The 17,557-nt window shown below is 34.9% G+C and overlaps 2 protein-coding genes across 3 annotated transcripts; one reads left to right on the plus strand and one right to left on the minus strand.

Moving 5' to 3' along the window:
- Positions 1-5,331: 5,331 nt before the first annotated feature.
- Positions 5,332-11,654, minus strand: LOC128232888 (uncharacterized). Its single transcript, XM_052946672.1, has 2 exons — positions 10,393-11,654; positions 5,332-7,656 (listed from the first exon to the last, which is right to left on the minus strand). The coding sequence occupies exon 2, from the start codon at positions 7,563-7,565 to the stop codon at positions 6,279-6,281; it is 1,287 nt and encodes a 428-aa protein (XP_052802632.1). The 5' UTR covers positions 7,566-7,656; positions 10,393-11,654; the 3' UTR covers positions 5,332-6,278.
- A 232-nt stretch (positions 11,655-11,886) lies between these two features.
- LOC128232889 (uncharacterized) lies at positions 11,887-17,451 on the plus strand. Of its 2 annotated transcripts, XM_052946674.1 has the most exons (6): positions 11,887-13,777; positions 14,002-14,069; positions 14,593-14,668; positions 15,356-15,402; positions 16,123-16,279; positions 17,072-17,451. In XM_052946674.1, the coding sequence occupies exons 4-6, from the start codon at positions 15,358-15,360 to the stop codon at positions 17,227-17,229; spliced, it is 360 nt and encodes a 119-aa protein (XP_052802634.1). In that variant the 5' UTR covers positions 11,887-13,777; positions 14,002-14,069; positions 14,593-14,668; positions 15,356-15,357; the 3' UTR covers positions 17,230-17,451. The 2 variants fall into 2 exon arrangements, with proteins under 2 accessions (XP_052802634.1, XP_052802633.1); XM_052946673.1 differs by lacking the exons at positions 11,887-13,777; positions 14,002-14,069 and having other exon boundaries at positions 14,651-14,672; positions 15,356-15,436.
- The last annotated feature ends 106 nt before the right edge of the window (positions 17,452-17,557 follow it).

Genomic DNA, 17,557 nt, shown 5'->3' on the forward strand with positions numbered 1-17,557 from the left:
CGCCCATTTTTCATCGAAAACAACCTCAAATATTGTGGACGGTTTACAATGTCAAAATACTTTACATTTAACTACGCTGCAAGTAGATCGCGTACTGGTTTTAATATAGAAGTTGAGCGTTAGGACTATACTCTTGGGAATCTTAATTATTAATGCAACAATACACTTCATTGGCAACCTATTTGAACCTAGTAATACAAAATACACGTTAAAACACTGCAAATAATTAACCATTTATTGGTTTACGAACTACTTCTACTGATGTACCGGCATACATCCGATATTGTTTTCGATTGAAAATGGCCGAGTTGTTCCGCATATGTTTTGTAGTATAATTTTTGGATTGCAGATCATATTACAGATCATAGATACATATTACATATCATGTATTTGCGTGGCATTTAATGATGCCGGATGCATTTTTCTGATATATCATGTATGTCTTATTTCTCAAACATGTTCGTGTTGTTGAAATAAGCCTCAAACATGTTCGTGTTGCTGAAATAAGCCTCAAACATGTTCGTGTTGTTGAAATAAGCCTCAAACATGTTCGTGTTGTTGAAATAAGCCTCAAACATGTTCGTGTTGTTGAAATACGCCTTAATTGAAGAAAATTTGTTTTAAAGGATTAGGAGGCAATTCTACTAAAAAGGGTTAGGAGGCAATTCTACTAAAAAGGGTTAGGAGGCAATTAAACTAAAAAGGGTTAGGAGGCAATTAAACTAAAAAGGGTTGGGAGGCAATTCTACTAAAAAGTCTACCAAAAAGAGTTAGGAGATAATTCTACTAAAAAGGTTAGGAGGCAATTCTACTAAAAAGGGTTAGGAGGCAATTCTACTAAAAAGGTAAGGAGGCAATTCTACTAAAAAGGTTTAGGAGGCAATTCTACTAAAAAGGTTTAGGTGGCAATTCTACTAAAAAGGGTTAGGAGGCAATTTTACTAAAAAGGTTTAAGAGGCAATTCTACTAAAAAGGGTTAGGAGGCAATTCTACTAAAAAGGGTTAGGAGGCAATTCTACTAAAAAGGTTAGGAGGTAATTCTACTAAAAAGGGTTAGGTGTTTAGGAGGCAATTCTACTAAAAAGGGTTAGGAGGCAATTCTACTAAAATGTGTTAGGAGGCAATTCTACTAAAAAGGGTTAGGAGACATTTCTTCTAAAAAGGTTAGGAGGCAATTCTACTAAAAAGGGTTAGGATGCAATTTAACTAAAAAGGGTAAGGAGGCAATTCTACTTAAAAGGGTTAGGAGGTAATTCTACTAAAAAGGGTTAGGAGGCAATTCTACTAATAAGGTTAGGAGGTAATTCTACTTAAAAGGGTTAGGAGTTAATTCTACTAAAAAGGTTTAGGAGGCAATTCTACTAAAAAGGGTTAGGAGGCAATTCTACTAAAAGTGTTTAGGAGGCAATTCTACTAAAAAGGGTTAGGAGGCAATTCTTCTAAAAAGGTTAGGAGGCAATTCTACTAAAAAGGGTTAGGATGCAATTTAACTAAAAAGGGTTAGGAGGCAATTCTACTTAAAAGGGTTAGGAGTTAATTCTACTAAAAAGGGTTAGGAGGCAATTCTACTAAAAAGGTTAAGAAGCAATTCTACTAAAAAGGGTTAGGAGGCAATTCTACTAAAAAGGGTTAGGAGGCAATTCTACTAAAAAGGTTAGGATGCAATTCTACTAAAAAGGTTAGGATGCAATTCTACTAAAAAGGTTAGGATGCAATTCTACTAAAAAGGTTAGGAAGCAATTCTACTAAAAAGGTTAGGATGCAATTCTACTAAAAAGGTTAGGATGCAATTCTACTAAAAAGGGTTAGGAGGCAATTCTACTAAAAAGGTTAGGATGCAATTCTACTAAAAAGGTTAGGAAGCAATTCTACTAAAAAGGTTAGGATGCAATTCTACTAAAAAGGGTTAGGAGGCAATTCTACTAAAAAGGGTTAGGAGGCAATTAAACTAAAAAGGGTTAGGAAGCAATTCTACTAAAAAGGTTTAGGAGGCAATTCTACTAAAAAGGGTTAGGAGGCAATTCTACTAAAAAGGGTTAGGTGTTTAGGAGGCAATTCTACTAAAAAGGGTTAGGAGGCAATTCTACTAAAATGTGTTAGGAGGCAATTCTACTAAAAAGGGTTAGGATGCAATTTAACTAAAAAGGGTTAGGAGGCAATTCTACTTAAAAGGGTTAGGAGTTAATTCTACTAAAAAGGGTTAGGAAGCAATTCTACTAAAAAGGTTAGGAAGCAATTCTACTAAAAAGGTTTAGGAGGCAATTCTACTAAAAAGGGTTAGGAGGCAATTCTACTAAAAATGTTTATGAGGCAATTCTTCTTAAAAGGGTTAGGAGGCAATTCTTCTAAAAAGGTTAGGAGGCAATTCTACTAAAAAGGGTTAGGATGCAATTTAACTAAAAAGGGTTAGGAGGCAATTCTACTTAAAAGGGTTAGGAGTTAATTCTACTAAAAAGGGTTAGGAGGCAATTCTACTAAAAAGGTTAGGAGGCAATTCTACTAAAAAGGTTAGGATTCCTAGGTAATTCTACTAAAAATATTAGGAGGTAATTCTACTAAAAAGGGTTAGATGGCAATTCTACTAAAAAGGGTTAGGAAGCAATTCTACTAAAAAGGGTTGGGAGGCAATTCTACTAAAAAGTCTACTAAAAAGAGTTAGGAGGTAATTCTACTAAAAAGGGTTAGGAGGCAATTCTACTAAATGGTTAGGAGGCAATTCTACTAAAAAGGTTTAGGAGGCAATTCTACTAAAAAGGGTTAGGAGGCAATTCTACTAAAAAGGGTTAGGAGGCAATTCTACTAAAAAGGGTTAGGAGGCAATTCTACTAAAAAGGGTTAGGAGGCAATTCTACTAAAAAGGTTAGGAGGTAATTCTACTAAAAAGGGTTAGGTGTTTAGGAGGCAATTCTGCTAAGAAGGTTTAGGAGGCAATTCTACTAAAAATGGTTAGGAGGCAATTCTACTAAAAAGGTTTAGGAGGCAATTCTACTAAAAAGGGTTAGGAGGCAATTCTTCTAAAAAGGGTTAGGAGGCAATTCTACTTAAAAGGGTTAGGAAGTAATTCTACAAAAAAAGGGTTAGGAGGCAATTCTACTAAAAAGGTTTGGAAGCAATTCTACTAAAAAGGGTTAGGAGTTAATTCTACTAAAAAGGGTTAGGAGGCAATTCTACTAAAAAGGGTTAGGAGGCAATTCTACTAAAAAGGGTTAGGAGGCAATTTAACTAAAAAGGTTAGGAGGCAATTCTACTAAAAAGGGCTAGGAGGCAGTTCTACTAAAAAGGGTTAGGAGGCAATTCTACTTAAAAGGGTTAGGAGGTAATTCTACTTAAAAGGGTTAGGAGGCAATTCTACTAAAAAGGGTTAGGAGGCAATTTAACTAAAAAGGTTTAGGAGGCAATTCTACTAAAAAGGTTAGTAGGCAATTCTACTAAAAATAATTTTGTCCAAAATGGATGCAAACATTTCCGCTGAAGAAGATTTTAGTACAACACAGTTGTATACATTTCTACTGAAAAAGAATTTTGTACGAACATTTTCATTTCACATTGCAACACAATTACATATACTTGGTTTTCAGAGGAAGACTTGCAAGATATCCTGTACGACCAGGACGTTATCGGGAGCGATGCTATTGTCATGACCACAGAGCCAAACCTTTGCGATACCATAGCAAACATTTCAAGTGATGTAGATGTATACTTTTTGAAAAACACTGACCACATTGACTCACAATGAACATTTCAAGAAGAAAAACAATTAAGATGTTAAATAAATATTTGTTTGTGAATTTGATGATGCATTTTAGTGTAATATTATTCAAACAAGAATGTTAAAAAAAATAGTTACAACCTAATCCGTTTTGGCTATTATGAAATTTAGCACAAACTCATCTTTCCCTTTATAACGTATAAGTTTGTTAATTTAAAAACATATTTATTTAATACATGTCCACATACGTTTGATTGTCCAATACTTCTACATCGTTTTCACTGGTTTAAAGGTTGATATAAATATCGTAATCAGTGCAAATCAGGGCCAATACACCTTTTGTCAATTGCAAACCCAAAACCTGTGTCAGGGCCTCATACATTGCGTTTAAGTTTAGGTTCTTCACGAACAGTACACTTCCCTCACGTCATCCTCTCCCTATCGTCATTATCTTCTTCCTTTTCTTTGGTTTTATTACTGGTTGACTCTTTTATTTTTATTTCAGTTGTTTGTGTGGTTGTTTTCACTTTTTTGTCCTTCAAAGTTCACAAAGCGTCTGAATCAGAGTAGCATTTACATAATACTGACCTATTCTAGATGAATAATGAAATAAGGCCAACTAAAGATACGGTTTAGGTGTGTGTGTGTTTTGGGGGTCCACACCCAAGAACATTTAAGCTTTATTAAGTCTAAAATGGTATACTCTGGCGTATTCGATTCTAATTTCTTCTCCCATATTGCCTACAAAACTTCACTTGGATAATTTCCTAAATCTGCTAATGAATACATTCTAAATACTAAATACTTGAGCTATTGCCTAAATAAGATATAAACCTTCTATCCTTCATATAAAAGGGGTATTTCCCTAGAGTAACTGTGACGATCACACTACGATCGAGCCTCAACAAAAAAATGCTGACAATGACTGCTACCAAGTTTCATCATGATTTGACGAGGATTTGCTGAAGATAATGTTGCCACCAACGTTAAAAGTAATATTTTATGTCGCCTTTCGAGGTGACACAAAAACTAGTTTGAGTACTTTTTAAGATTAAGCATGATCTTGTTCTTACAGGCGGTAAGGCAATCATACTATACAATCATACTATTATGATTGCCTTAGCAATCCCTTTATATGTCAGTCAAAAAGTATTAATTGACTTGCATAACCTCCTTATTGGCTCCATTTATCAAGCTTAACAAATCTATTATATATTTTGTCTTTACTTTCTCGTTTGTGTCTCTCTTTTTTTAAAGTTATGGTATTCATATTATACCCCTGGTGCCTACCAATACAAATAAACATAATTTTTCGATCGTCTGTTCTTCAAGATGAAAAGTAGTGGTATTGTTATATATTTTTCGTCGTTGTTGGCATCATCGACATTGAAGAAAACCATAACAATTTTTTTTCAAGATATTGAGATGAAACTTGGTACAAATGTTGCCAGAGACATTATACCCATAACTCCGGCTTTGATAATTGTCGAGTAGCGCCTTTTTCGAGTGAAGAAGAAAAACAAGAAGCCTTGGCGTTCGCTCCGTGACGCTCTTAATTTTCCTAGTGCTAAGCTATTTCATTCGTCTTTTATCAAAGTTTGATAAAAAGAGAAAATCATAAGTTCTGGTTTAAAGAGGTTTATTTGTATATACTTGTGATGAGTTTACATTCATGTGAAATATTCAAAATGACACACTCATTTATATGAAAATATAATACGACACACAGCAGAAGCTTATAGTTTAGAAACATGTGATACAATGTACATACATGGACGATATCAAATCATACATATCAAAATTTGAAAGTTAAGATTAAGACTGAAGTATATTTCAACATAAAACTCAAGGACATTCATTCAAACCAACATGTTAATGACGGTCGTAATATTACACATAAAATGATGATAATGACAAAATATTGATATTCACCACTTGAAGCCAAAACCGATATTTCACACATCAACAGGAGTAGGTGTATAAATCATTAAACTTATAACTGCACGTTCAATAATCAATAAGAGACCATTCAATGTTTTTTTAATGCTAAAGTTTGAATTGCATTATATTATCTCCAATATAATAAATGACGTATATGGTCTTATATATAAATGGTGGTTTATATGAATTTATCATGAAATAGAACTTGTTATTTCACTGTTTGAAGCAGTGAAAATATCAGTTTAAATATCTTTCAAGGTTGCAGATCATTGGCTTTTCGGACATCAAGATCAAATATCTGCTCGCAATGGCAGGAATAAAATATCATCGTAATTTCGAAAAAGATGTCACCTACAATTTTTGATAATTTCCTGGTAATATACAATCAAATGTCATTTAAAGCTATTTAGGCATACTCCAAAAGAAGTAAGATCCCAATAAATATCAGTAGATATATTACACTATCTTTTATTTGTCGCACACACAACTGGTCATCAGTTAGTTTTTTCCTCATATATTTCTTAACTGAAAACCAACACAGTTGTCATTGTTTTGTTCAAGGCTAGTGTTTCTTCAATAAACCCTATCGACCATGGAATGTTTTTCATAGTTGAATAATTCCGCATACTCATATCTTCTCTAACTGAAGAACAACAATGTTATCATTTTCCATTCCACCGACAATAAGGGTAGACGTGCTCTCAATAAACCCAATTGACCATGGATTGTTAATGCCATCAACTTCCCTTGCCACTGTTCCCAACTTCTTTGTCCCCTCACTATCCAACTGTATTACAGTGTTATTAGAACTACACACAAACACTTGGCTACTCAGGCTGACGCACACTCCAGTCGGACTTACTAATTCAGGATCTTCAAATACGAATAACATTTGGCCGGATTGATCTAGTGAAATCAATTTACTTCCATCAAAGTTTATAACATATATTATCTCGCCATCAGGACACACAGCACATTGAAAGACTGGTAATTGACCAGTTTTGTCTTCATGGAGCTTCTTAACAAGTTTTCCATCAATTGTGTACTGATACAGTGCTGTCCCGGAGGTCACATACAGGTTGCCCTGGTGGTGAGCGATATAGCCGCTCGCATGGTCTGTAGAGAACTTTCTCACTTTCTGCAGTCTTCCTCCCGTGACTTTAATAAATTGTATGGTATCTTTGTATTCACCATCATTATCAGCTTCTCCAAATGCTACAGCTACCTCATTGGCTGCAATATGACATACGAAACATGTAGGAACATGAAGATCACAATGATTAATGACTTGAAATTCACTGTTCAGAAGCTTCACCTTGGGGTTAGCACCATCTGAGATGACTATGTGTCCACTTGGTAACTCACATACCCCAGATATGCTGCATAACTCTTTATCTTCTTGAATTTTAACATTAAATTGCTTTGATCTTACAACCTGATACAGACAATCTTTGTGTGCTTTGGAACATTTTCTCTCAATCAACCCCAATGTTTTCAGACTTTCCAGGAACGATTCAATGGTTTTGTCCGATACAAACTGTATCTCTCTCTTCGGTCTTCTCTGTATTTCACCGACCAGATCATTAGCCTGGGTTAATTTAACTGTACATTTTCTGTATCCAATGTAGGAGGTTGTCTCCTTGCGTTTTCCAACCAACTGATTGATCTTTTCCATTAGGTTTTTCAGTTGATCATTTATCTTCATATATTTTTCAACATCGTCTTTAAAATCGTTTTCCAAATCACCAATCATGTTTTCTACTTGTTCTATTGTTGCCTTCTCAAGCTGATTAAGAATTGAATCTATTTCCTTCCGAAGAGCCTTTATTTCAGCTATAGCCATCCTATACGAGTTCTTAAGTTCATACTGGTATTTTGTCCCTGCCTTCTTTAGCTCATCCAGCCTGCTCCTCATTTTGTCCACCGCTGCTGACAGCTGCTTGAACTCTGTCTTCTTGTGGAAGCCTTTTGCAAGGTCACGGAGGTAACTGATGCTGTTGCACAGTCTGAAACAAGGGAAAACATGGTGATTCAAATTACCTAAACTATACTTTAATCCAACGAAATTACTATTTTGCCACTTGCAGTGCCCATCTTTTTAGAAAATAATTCCCTCTATGTTGTGGACGATTAAATTAAGGAGTTTAAATGGAAAATGCAGTTATTATCATTGGTTACACTAACTGACCTCAAAAATAACAAGAGCAGTCACATACTGCCATATCCACCGCCGAATTAAGATCAGTATCAATTTCGCCTTTCGACAAAGCATAATATTTTAAATAACAAAGGGCAGTAGCTAAAAAATGCACCCAACACTGCACTTCTGCTGAATAGATGAACTTCAATTATTCTAAATGAGATCTATTTGTATCTAGTTTGAAGTCAGTGCCTGAAAGTGTTGTTTTTTTCAAGTTATGTTCCGGACACAAAATTTTAGTATGGACATTAACAAAGGGAAATTGCTTAACAAATACTGCAGACAGAGTAATTGTTTCTGTGCAATGCATTTTTCCTTTATAATATCTGTTTGAATATGAAGTTTGAAGTCAATACCTCAAGTCTTTAACGGTTATGCTTCGAACAAAATTAAGTATGAAAAGGGGCAACCACTACAAAATTCTGCACTCAAAGTTAGTGTGCATGTACACACACTGTCCTAAGTGAGATTTATCTGTATGCGAATTTTGAAATCAATACCTCAAAAACTTGTCAAGACAAAAAAGAAAGAAAGTAAACAATAGGTCAATAACTTAAACGATACTGCATTAAAGTTATGATTCGAGTGTATTGCACTTCTTTAAACAAGATCTTTCAGTATGGGGAGTTTTTGAAGTCAATAACCCAAACACTTGTCAAGTCCTGTTCCGGACAAACTTAAGTATGTGAATTAACAAAGGGCAATTTATATACCTGCACCCAGAGTTATAATTCCTGCGCACTGCACCTCACCTCAATGAGATCTATCTGTATATGAAATTTGAAATCAATACCTCAAAGTCGTATGAAACTATGCTCCGGACAAAAATAAGTATAACATTAACAACAGGTAGTACCTAAAAAACACGCAGAGTAACGGTTCCTGTGCACTGTACTTCTCCTTGATGAGATATCACACACGCACACGTACACAAACATGCACGCACGTATTCACGCACACAAGCACGTGCGCGCACGCGCACTCACACGTTCACACGCACACACGCACACGCACACGCACCCCCCCACACACACACACAAGCACGTGCGCGCAAGCGCACTCACACGCACACACACACACACACGCGCGCGCGCACACACACACACACACACACACACACACACACACACACACACACACACATGCGCGTTTGCTGGAGCTGAATCAAACTGTTGTCAAGTTATTTTGCGTTTAAAGTGTCCCCAAGAGTTTTCACCATATCATTTGGTCAACTGACCTTAATACGTTATCTACTACTACTCTAACTTCTGTCAACTTGTGAAGTGCAACCTTCTACTTAAAATGCAGTTAAACTACTGTATTGTACTAGTCGGGGATAGGGGCGTCGTATAAGTTTAGTACTTATTTCAATATCGTAGAAACAAGTAATGAAATACGCTAAAAATGCACCATTTGGACTAGAAATTGTTAAAATATTCACCCTCACTTCCTGCCAACGCTTTATACCGAATAGAATTCAATTTTGAGAGAGGGTGCAAGTCAAATGGTTACACATCTAAGGTGCGCCCTTCCTAACGTCAATTTCTGAACCCACCACTGTTGTCCTAGTTCAAACTCTTCTCGTGTTAGTGCGTGGACATATTTTTGCAAGGAATTTCGACATACTGACCTAAAAAGCTAAAGGTCATTTACTTGTAAAGGGAAAACTACCACTAAAGTTTGATTATCCTATGTCAAATCATTATCGATATATATTGTGTAAATAAGATCAGATCTACCTACCTACTGAAAAACAGACCAGGCCGACGTGCGTTTGCAGACCTAAGTGCCCATTTTTTAAAAGAGGGCATACTGATATGTAGAAATGGTAAAATCTAAAAAAAATAATGGTCAACAACTCAAAATGAATGTTGCATTCAATGTGAATTTGGTCAAATTTTAAAAAAATAGTCTGTAACAAATAATATGATCTTGTTGTTCATCAAAACCAAATGAGATGTTATTACCATTATAATTGTCATAGGAATTGCTAAGAGTTGGGTAAGACATGATTGAGTATGAGAGAGAACAAAATGAATTTGGTCATTTTTTTATAGTTCAAGGCTCATTACTCCTGAGGTAATAATGCAAACTTGATATTGATAAAACTAGGCCATAAACATTGAACTTAATCTTGATGAAGATAACATAAGATATGCTCAAGTCAGAGACAGAGAGAGAGAGAGAGAATACTATGAATTTATTCAAATTTTAACAGACAGTGAATAGTGTGATTTGGCTGTTGATCAAGTTTTGAGATAGAATGCCGTTAATAATTGTAACCCAGGGTAGTTTTAAAATCAAATGCTCAATTTAGAGATCGGTCAAAAGGAACTTGATCAAATCGATCAAAGAGTTATTAGAGTGATGTTGCTTTTGATCATTTGTGCAACCATTACCTCAGAAGCATCTTTAAAAACATTTCTATCATTTATGATCCGTGAAATTGCTTCAAAATCCTTCCTCGGCTCAGTGAGTTTATCACTTTGTTGATGACATTATTATTTTTCTATTTCTTTCAAATTTGTTCAGAGTTAATTACCTGTGGTTGAGTGCTACACAGACACTGCAGCAAAGTTCCTGGTGATCATCACAGTGGACCTCCAAACTCCGCGCAGTGTTACTTCCCTTGCAGTACAGTAATCACTGCCTTCACAAATATCACGTGATGATAGAAACGGCACGTGATTGCAATTTACAAAATGGACGGAACACCTTTAAAAGAAATTCCAGCAACATGTTTCATTTGTTTAGAAAATAAACGATTTTATTCCATAAAAGGAAAAAATGCAAAACGTTCGATACATGTCTGAATAGCTAACAACACATCCATGTTGATATTGTAATTTGTAAATCCTACTTTCAATTTGAAAAAAGACCGAACATTTCCGAATGTTTTTTTAATTGTTATTTTTTTATAAAACATATTATGCCTATCAACTGGCGTAAAGTAATTATTTAAGAAAGGATATAAGAATAAATATATATGATTAAAAAAAATGCCATTAAAAGTTTTCATCCAATTTTGGATGAAAATCTTGTGGTGGCAGTGATTACTGTACTGCAAGGGAAGTAACACTGCGCGGAGTTTGAGTGGACCTCCAGCTCTTTGCCATGTTGGTCACATCTGTCAATTGATGACCCCACCCACTTCTCAATATCACCACGGCCATATACAGAGTGCTTGGTATGGTAGCCATTATGTAGCCCTACACACTTGTCACACAGATAGTGTTCACACACTGGACAGAAGTGCTGGGCTTCAGTGTTAAAGTCATTTTCCTCGCACTTGGAACAACTGTAGTCATGAATCAGGTCAGATCCTTTGTAAATTGACGTCCCACCAGTTGCCATGTTTTTTTAACTTTCATACAAGGTCTGGATTCATGTACTCCATAATACAAGTTTACATAACTCACGTTTTCAAAATCAAATCCAAACCTCATCAATGTTATTCAGCAATATTGAGCCAAAAGTAAAACAGGTTAAATCTTGTTATCTTTTTCACAAGAACAGGAAGTTAAATAGATATGACACACATAGAAGACAATGTACCTAGGTGATTTATCTGTCAATTCAGATTTCATTTGCATAAAGCGGCAAATTAAATCAAATTTGAGATTGTTGACATAAGTTTTAAAGTTATCGGCGGCCTTAAAGAATATTTGATTTATAAACATTTTTCTAAAATAAATAACAGTATGAAAAGAAGTAGATGTACCAACACACTGGGTTATTTAAATTATACGTGGGCGCTTTCCACATAATTTCAATAACGAGGGTACGGGGTGACATAACTGTGTTTTACCATTTTGTTCAGGACAACGTTCAATAACGAGGGTAGGGGTGATATAATAACTGTGTTTTACCATGTTGTTAAAGATAACGTTCAATAACGAGGGTAGGGGGTGATATAATTACTTTTTACCATGTTGTTAAGGACAACGTTCAATAAGGAGGGTAGGGGGTGATATAATAACTGTGTTTTACGATGTTGTTAAGGATAACGTTCAATAACGAGGGTAGGGGGTGATATAATTGTGTTTTACTATGTTGTGAAGGATAACGTTCAATAACAAGGGTAGGTGGCGATATAATAACTGTGTTTTACCATATTGTTAAGGATAACGTTCAATAACGAGGGTAGGGGGTGATATAACTGTGTTTTACCACGTTGTTAAGGATAACGTTCAATAACGAGGGTAGATGGCGATATGATAACTGTGTTTTACCATGTTGTTAAGGATAACGTTAAATAACGAGGGTAGGCGATATAACTGTGTTTTACCATGTTGTTAAGGACGACGTTCAATAACGAGGGTAGGGGGTGATATAATAACAACTGTGTTTTACCATGTTGTTAAGGACAACGTTTAATAACGAAGGTATGGGGTGATATAACTGTGTTTTACCATGTTGTTAAGGATAACGTTCAATAACGAGGGTATGTGGCGATATAACTGTGTTTTACCATGTTGTTAGAGACAACGTTCAATAACAAGGGTGCCGGTATAAATAAAAAGCATTGTTCTTCATGGACACGGTTCTTAATTATTGTTCCGCTTTCTTGCTACTAATCCAATATAGGAACTTTAGTTTTTAACTAGTTATATTGAAAAATAGATGCATATGTTGACTTTAACATGACCATAATTGCGTCACCCCTCGTGAGACCCCAATCATATTTCTTCATTGATAGACTTATTCTAATATCAAAATATTGACTATATATGTCCACTCACTGGTAAAAGAAATCTTCATGGACGTACCAATTAAAGTACCATATTATATGGCTTCTTTAAAAAAAACTACTCATAAGCGCTTCCCATAATCTTAAAAAAATATTAAGACTAATCTCTTGCTCAACCTATTTTACCACATGACTTCAAAAGTGAGTCATCTTAAAAAGTCACTTTGCAAAAACAAATTGTGAAGCCGTGTACGAAAATCAGTATTTGGGAAGTATTTGGGAAGTATTCATGTTTACAACAGAAACAAAATTAAACCAAGTGCTATGATTTCAATCATGTTCTGGCTATGGTTGCCAGCTTCTAAGACACAATACCTCGAAATAATTAAAATGTTACTATTTCCTCAACGGGACTCATTTTTGCTGATGACGTCACAATTTATGTTAAGAAAACCGTTGTTTAATGCAACATTTACAGAATGCCAACGACTAAAATACATGACAGTCGCTCTAAATTTCAAAACTTAAGCAACTCATTACAATAAATATACATGATCAGTCCATCGTAAATTTCTTTCCACTCGTATGTGAAGGTGACAATTGTGTATTGGAAGAAAACAAATACCCATGAGATACATGGATTTTCATAACTTTGAAATTCAATGAACAAACAACATGGACATCAGTAGAATATCACGCCTTATGTCAAATAATAAAATATTAATCAACTAGGATATTTTGAATTTGGTTTTTAGCTTGAAAATATTCATTTATAATAACCTGAAGACACAATTTGATTCTATCATCCCATTCGAATAAAAATCTAACACTTCTGACCTGTTTCATCGGAGTGTTCATCTGTACGTTTGCGGATGTCGACATGTCTGCCCACTCCAGAACTTCTCGACGTCCGTACAAATGAAAGATCTGGCATAGAACCGCAAACGCTCTCTCGACGGATTTAAGTATACTATATGAAACTATTGTTTTGGGTTTATTTATTAAAATCGATTTCCGTAAAATTAATGCACATAACTTTTGAAAAATCCTCATTTGTCTTTGGCTCACACCAAAAAATAATTGCGCCCGAAATTTGCACGTATAATTGCTAGATCATTGTATACATTCATTTTTTACGATAAGTTATTAACTGGTACATACTTTAAATTAATAGATCCTCATTTGTGGCTCGAGGGGGAGAACGAATGCCTCAGATTTGATGTGGTCGTTTTAACAAGTAACATTTTTATTTATAGAATATTGATTATTCTTTTTATATAACATGAGTAAGACTGACTGCTAAGTTCCGGGCACGAGCTAGAGAACATTGTTGAAAACAATTTAGCTTCCTTGCGAGCACGATTCAGAGGGCATTTTTGGTAGTAAATTGTAGGTTTCACGTTGTTAAAAATCAGTTCGACGACAATTAAAAGTTGACCAAATAAATGGTGTCCTTTTCAGAAACATTGAAGAAGACGAAGAAGGAAGAGATAATTAATACACTTGAAAAAAACTAACAGCGCATAGTGGTAAGTGGTTGCTTAACATGTGTACACATGTATGTGATTGCTGCGTATACTTATATAAGTATATATGGCTAAAATAATACACAATTATGTGTTGCCACAAATACATGCAGGTAATATGTGTCACTACAAATACGATCTAATGTGTGTACAGTCGAACCCCGTTGGCTCGAACTCCCAGGTTCCGGTGAAAACACATCGAGCTGTATGTGTTTCTTCAGATATGCACATGTATTTGTGACTGCACATACTTACAAGTGTATGTGCGGTTATATCGTACTGACAAATATATATGTTTAATACACATGTGTGTGGCTACAATTACATACACATCTACACATACTTACAAACACGTGTATAGGTTCACATGTTTACCTGTTTCAGAATCAGAATATTTCTCTGGATAATATATATTGTAAATAGAAACATATTTAGAACTTAATACAATGCACTTATTGATCGGAAGTACCACATGACACCCTTTGGACATTAAAGTATTCGTCTTGTATATTTCTCTTTGCTTAAGGCGTACTATACCAGAGGTAAAACACATACATCGAACAACGCAGCAGTTCCAAACTGGCGTCATTAAAAACAAGACGGTAGGTCCGTATATATACCCTTTTTCAAGATTGAACATAAATCCTGATTAAAACAATGATAAAGTAAATATCAAAACCTCAATCGGAACACCTCAAGCATTATCCAACAGAAATATCTATCTCGAAGCCACTCGTAACAGCTCAGCTCAGCCATCTCCGGTAAGCGTCATCAGGCCGAGGCGTTCCGATGGTCTGGAAGCTTGCCGGAGATGACCGAGTTGCTTCGATTGATTAAAACGTAAAATGATTTCGGTGTAGTGTTATCAGGCGTAGGTTTCCCGACCTTCCCTATGTTTGTGCCCCGACCCTAGACCATTCTATTGCCTTGAAAATTTATTTTTGTTTCCTTTTTTCTTTTCTGGTGTTTTGGGCTTTAAACAAAAATTTTGATGCTTATACTGATTTTACACTGATTCTTAAGGATATCAGTTATTCCTCTTGGTAACAGAAACATATCAAGAAACAATTTGCATAATTTGCATAATTTCAGACCTACCTACCCTATTGTTTGTACATGAAGCCTGAAACAAACATATTTCTATTCGCTTTAGCAGTGTTATTAATACGCAATTTCATACAATAATAATGATCTTAGAAAATCGATTCTTTCTAAACATGTTTTATTAAAATTCGTATAAATTATATCTACAAAGACAGTTTTATTTGTAATTTTGTATTTTGTTTTAGAAATGCTTCCAAAATCAGATGCGGAAAAGATCGAACTCCAGAACAAGGTTTGACCTTTTCCTCTCAAACTTGTGCTTAAAGGTACTCGCTCATGTTTTGTAAAATACACTTTTTTATTACGTAATAAAGTGTTGAGGAGTTCCAAACTAAGATACCAAAAGCTGGAACCCTTTAGAAAATGTTAATATTTGTTCAAATATCGCCTTTGAAGACAACAATTTTTATTAAATTTAATATATGTGCTAAGCGATTCGTTATTGCGTGGTCGGTACACAGACGTTATCACGTGATGTTACCAATGTATTGTAAAAAAGTCAAAGTATCCATCACTTTTGTATTAGTGATGGTGGCCTTGTGGTTAAAGCGTCTGTTTTCTACTTTTTCTTTACTTTACCTGCATTGGTTGGGTGCAATTTTTAGTAAATTATTGATACAATACGTGTTTTAGAAGCATTACCAGGAAAACTAAATTTCGGTAAAAAAAGTGAGCAAGTCCCTTCAATAAAATAATTTATTTCAACCATACTGGCACTGGTGATAATTCAAATAGAGATTTTCTGTTAACATGTATAACGCGTCCCAAGTTCCAATAGCATATTGTATATCACAAAAGAAACAAGGTCATTAGCGTTTTTTTTCCTCAGCAAACAAGGGGAATAAATCATCTTATGCTTTAGTCAGAGTAATGGAAAGTGCAGAACAAAATATGACATGTGTTGATTTAGTTTAAAAGTATGAGCAACAACAAAAAATATGATACACTTCAGGTGATACAGCTAGAGAGCGCCCTCTACCAGCGGCAGCAGTATATTGAAGAGCTCCTAGAGATGGTCGCTTCTAATGACACGGAAGTTAACCAGGCCCATCTATCCAGTCTCCATGGCAACACTGATGAATATAGACAGTCTGGGATTCCAAAATTAGGTATTGGTTTGTACATGGCCTCGCCCATTTTTCATCGAAAACAACCTCAAATATTGTGGACGGTTTACAATGTCAAAATACTTTACATTTAACTACGCTGCAAGTAGATCGCGTAGTGATTTTAATAAAGAAGTTAAACGTTACGACTTTACTCTTGGGAATCTTAGTCAATTATGCAATAATATTAATGCACTTAATTGACAAACTTTTTGAACTTAATAATACAAAATACACGATAAAAACACTGCAATTAATTACTCATTTATTGGTTTACAAACTACTTCTAACGATGTACCGGCATACATCCCATGTTGTTTTCGATTGAAAATGGCCGAGTTGTTCCGCATATGTTTTAGAGTATAGTTTTTGGATTGCGAATACATATAACAGATCATGTATTTGCGTGGAAATGAATGAATATTTCGGATTCATTTTCTGCCATTACATGTATGTCTCATTCCCCAAACATGTTCGTCTTGTTGAAATAAGCCTCAAACATGTTCGTCTTGTTGAAATAAGCCTCAAACATGTTCGTCTTGTTGAAATAAGCCTCAAACATGTTCGTCTTGTTGAAATAAGCCTCAAACATGTTCGTTTTGTTGAAATAAGCCTAAATCCAAGAAAATTAGTTTTAAAAGGTTTTGAAAAAAACAATTAGCAGGCAATTATACTTAAAAAGAACTTTGTCAAAAATGTATGCAAACATTTCCGCTGGAGAATAATTTAATACAACACTGCTGTATAACATTTTCATTTCACATTGCAACACAATTACATATACTTGTTTTTCAGAGGAAGACTTGCAAGATATCGTGTATGACCAGGACGTTCTCGGGAATGATGCTATTGTCATCACCACAGAGCCAAACCTTTGTGTTACCATTGCAAACCTTTCAAGTGATGTAGATGTATACTTTTTAAAAAACACTGACCACATTGACTCACAATGAACATTTCAAGAAGAAAAACAATTAAGATGTTAAATAAATATTTGTTTGTGAATTTAATGTGATGCATTTTAGTGTCATATCATTCTCACAAGAATGTTTAAAAAGTACTTACAACCTTATCCGTTTTGGCTATTATGAAATTTAGCACAAACTTACCTTTCCCTTCAAAACGTTTAAGTCTGTTTCATGCACAAAAGAATATATTTAATACATGTCCTAAAAAGTTTGCTTGTCAAACGTTTTTACATCGTTTTCACTGGTTTTGAAGGATGATATGAATATCTAAATCAGTCGAAGTCAGGGCCAATACACCTTTTGTCAATTGCCA

This window comes from Mya arenaria, chromosome 4 (genome assembly GCF_026914265.1).
Source record: "Mya arenaria isolate MELC-2E11 chromosome 4, ASM2691426v1".
In the NCBI taxonomy this organism is placed as follows: Eukaryota; Metazoa; Mollusca; class Bivalvia; order Myida; family Myidae; genus Mya; species Mya arenaria.

Excerpts from the sequence above, each read along its gene's own strand:
- LOC128232888 (XM_052946672.1), bottom strand. The coding sequence starts at position 7,565 with ATGAGGAGCAGGCTGGATGAGCTAAAGAAGGCAGGGACAAAATACCAG.
- LOC128232889 (XM_052946673.1), top strand. The coding sequence starts at position 15,374 with ATGCGGAAAAGATCGAACTCCAGAACAAGGTTTGACCTTTTCCTCTCA. Across the intron at positions 15,437-16,122 it reads TCTCAAACTTGTGCTTAAAG|GTGATACAGCTAGAGAGCGC; the intron begins GTACTCGCTCAT and ends GATACACTTCAG. Across the intron at positions 16,280-17,071 it reads GTCTGGGATTCCAAAATTAG|AGGAAGACTTGCAAGATATC; the intron begins GTATTGGTTTGT and ends CTTGTTTTTCAG.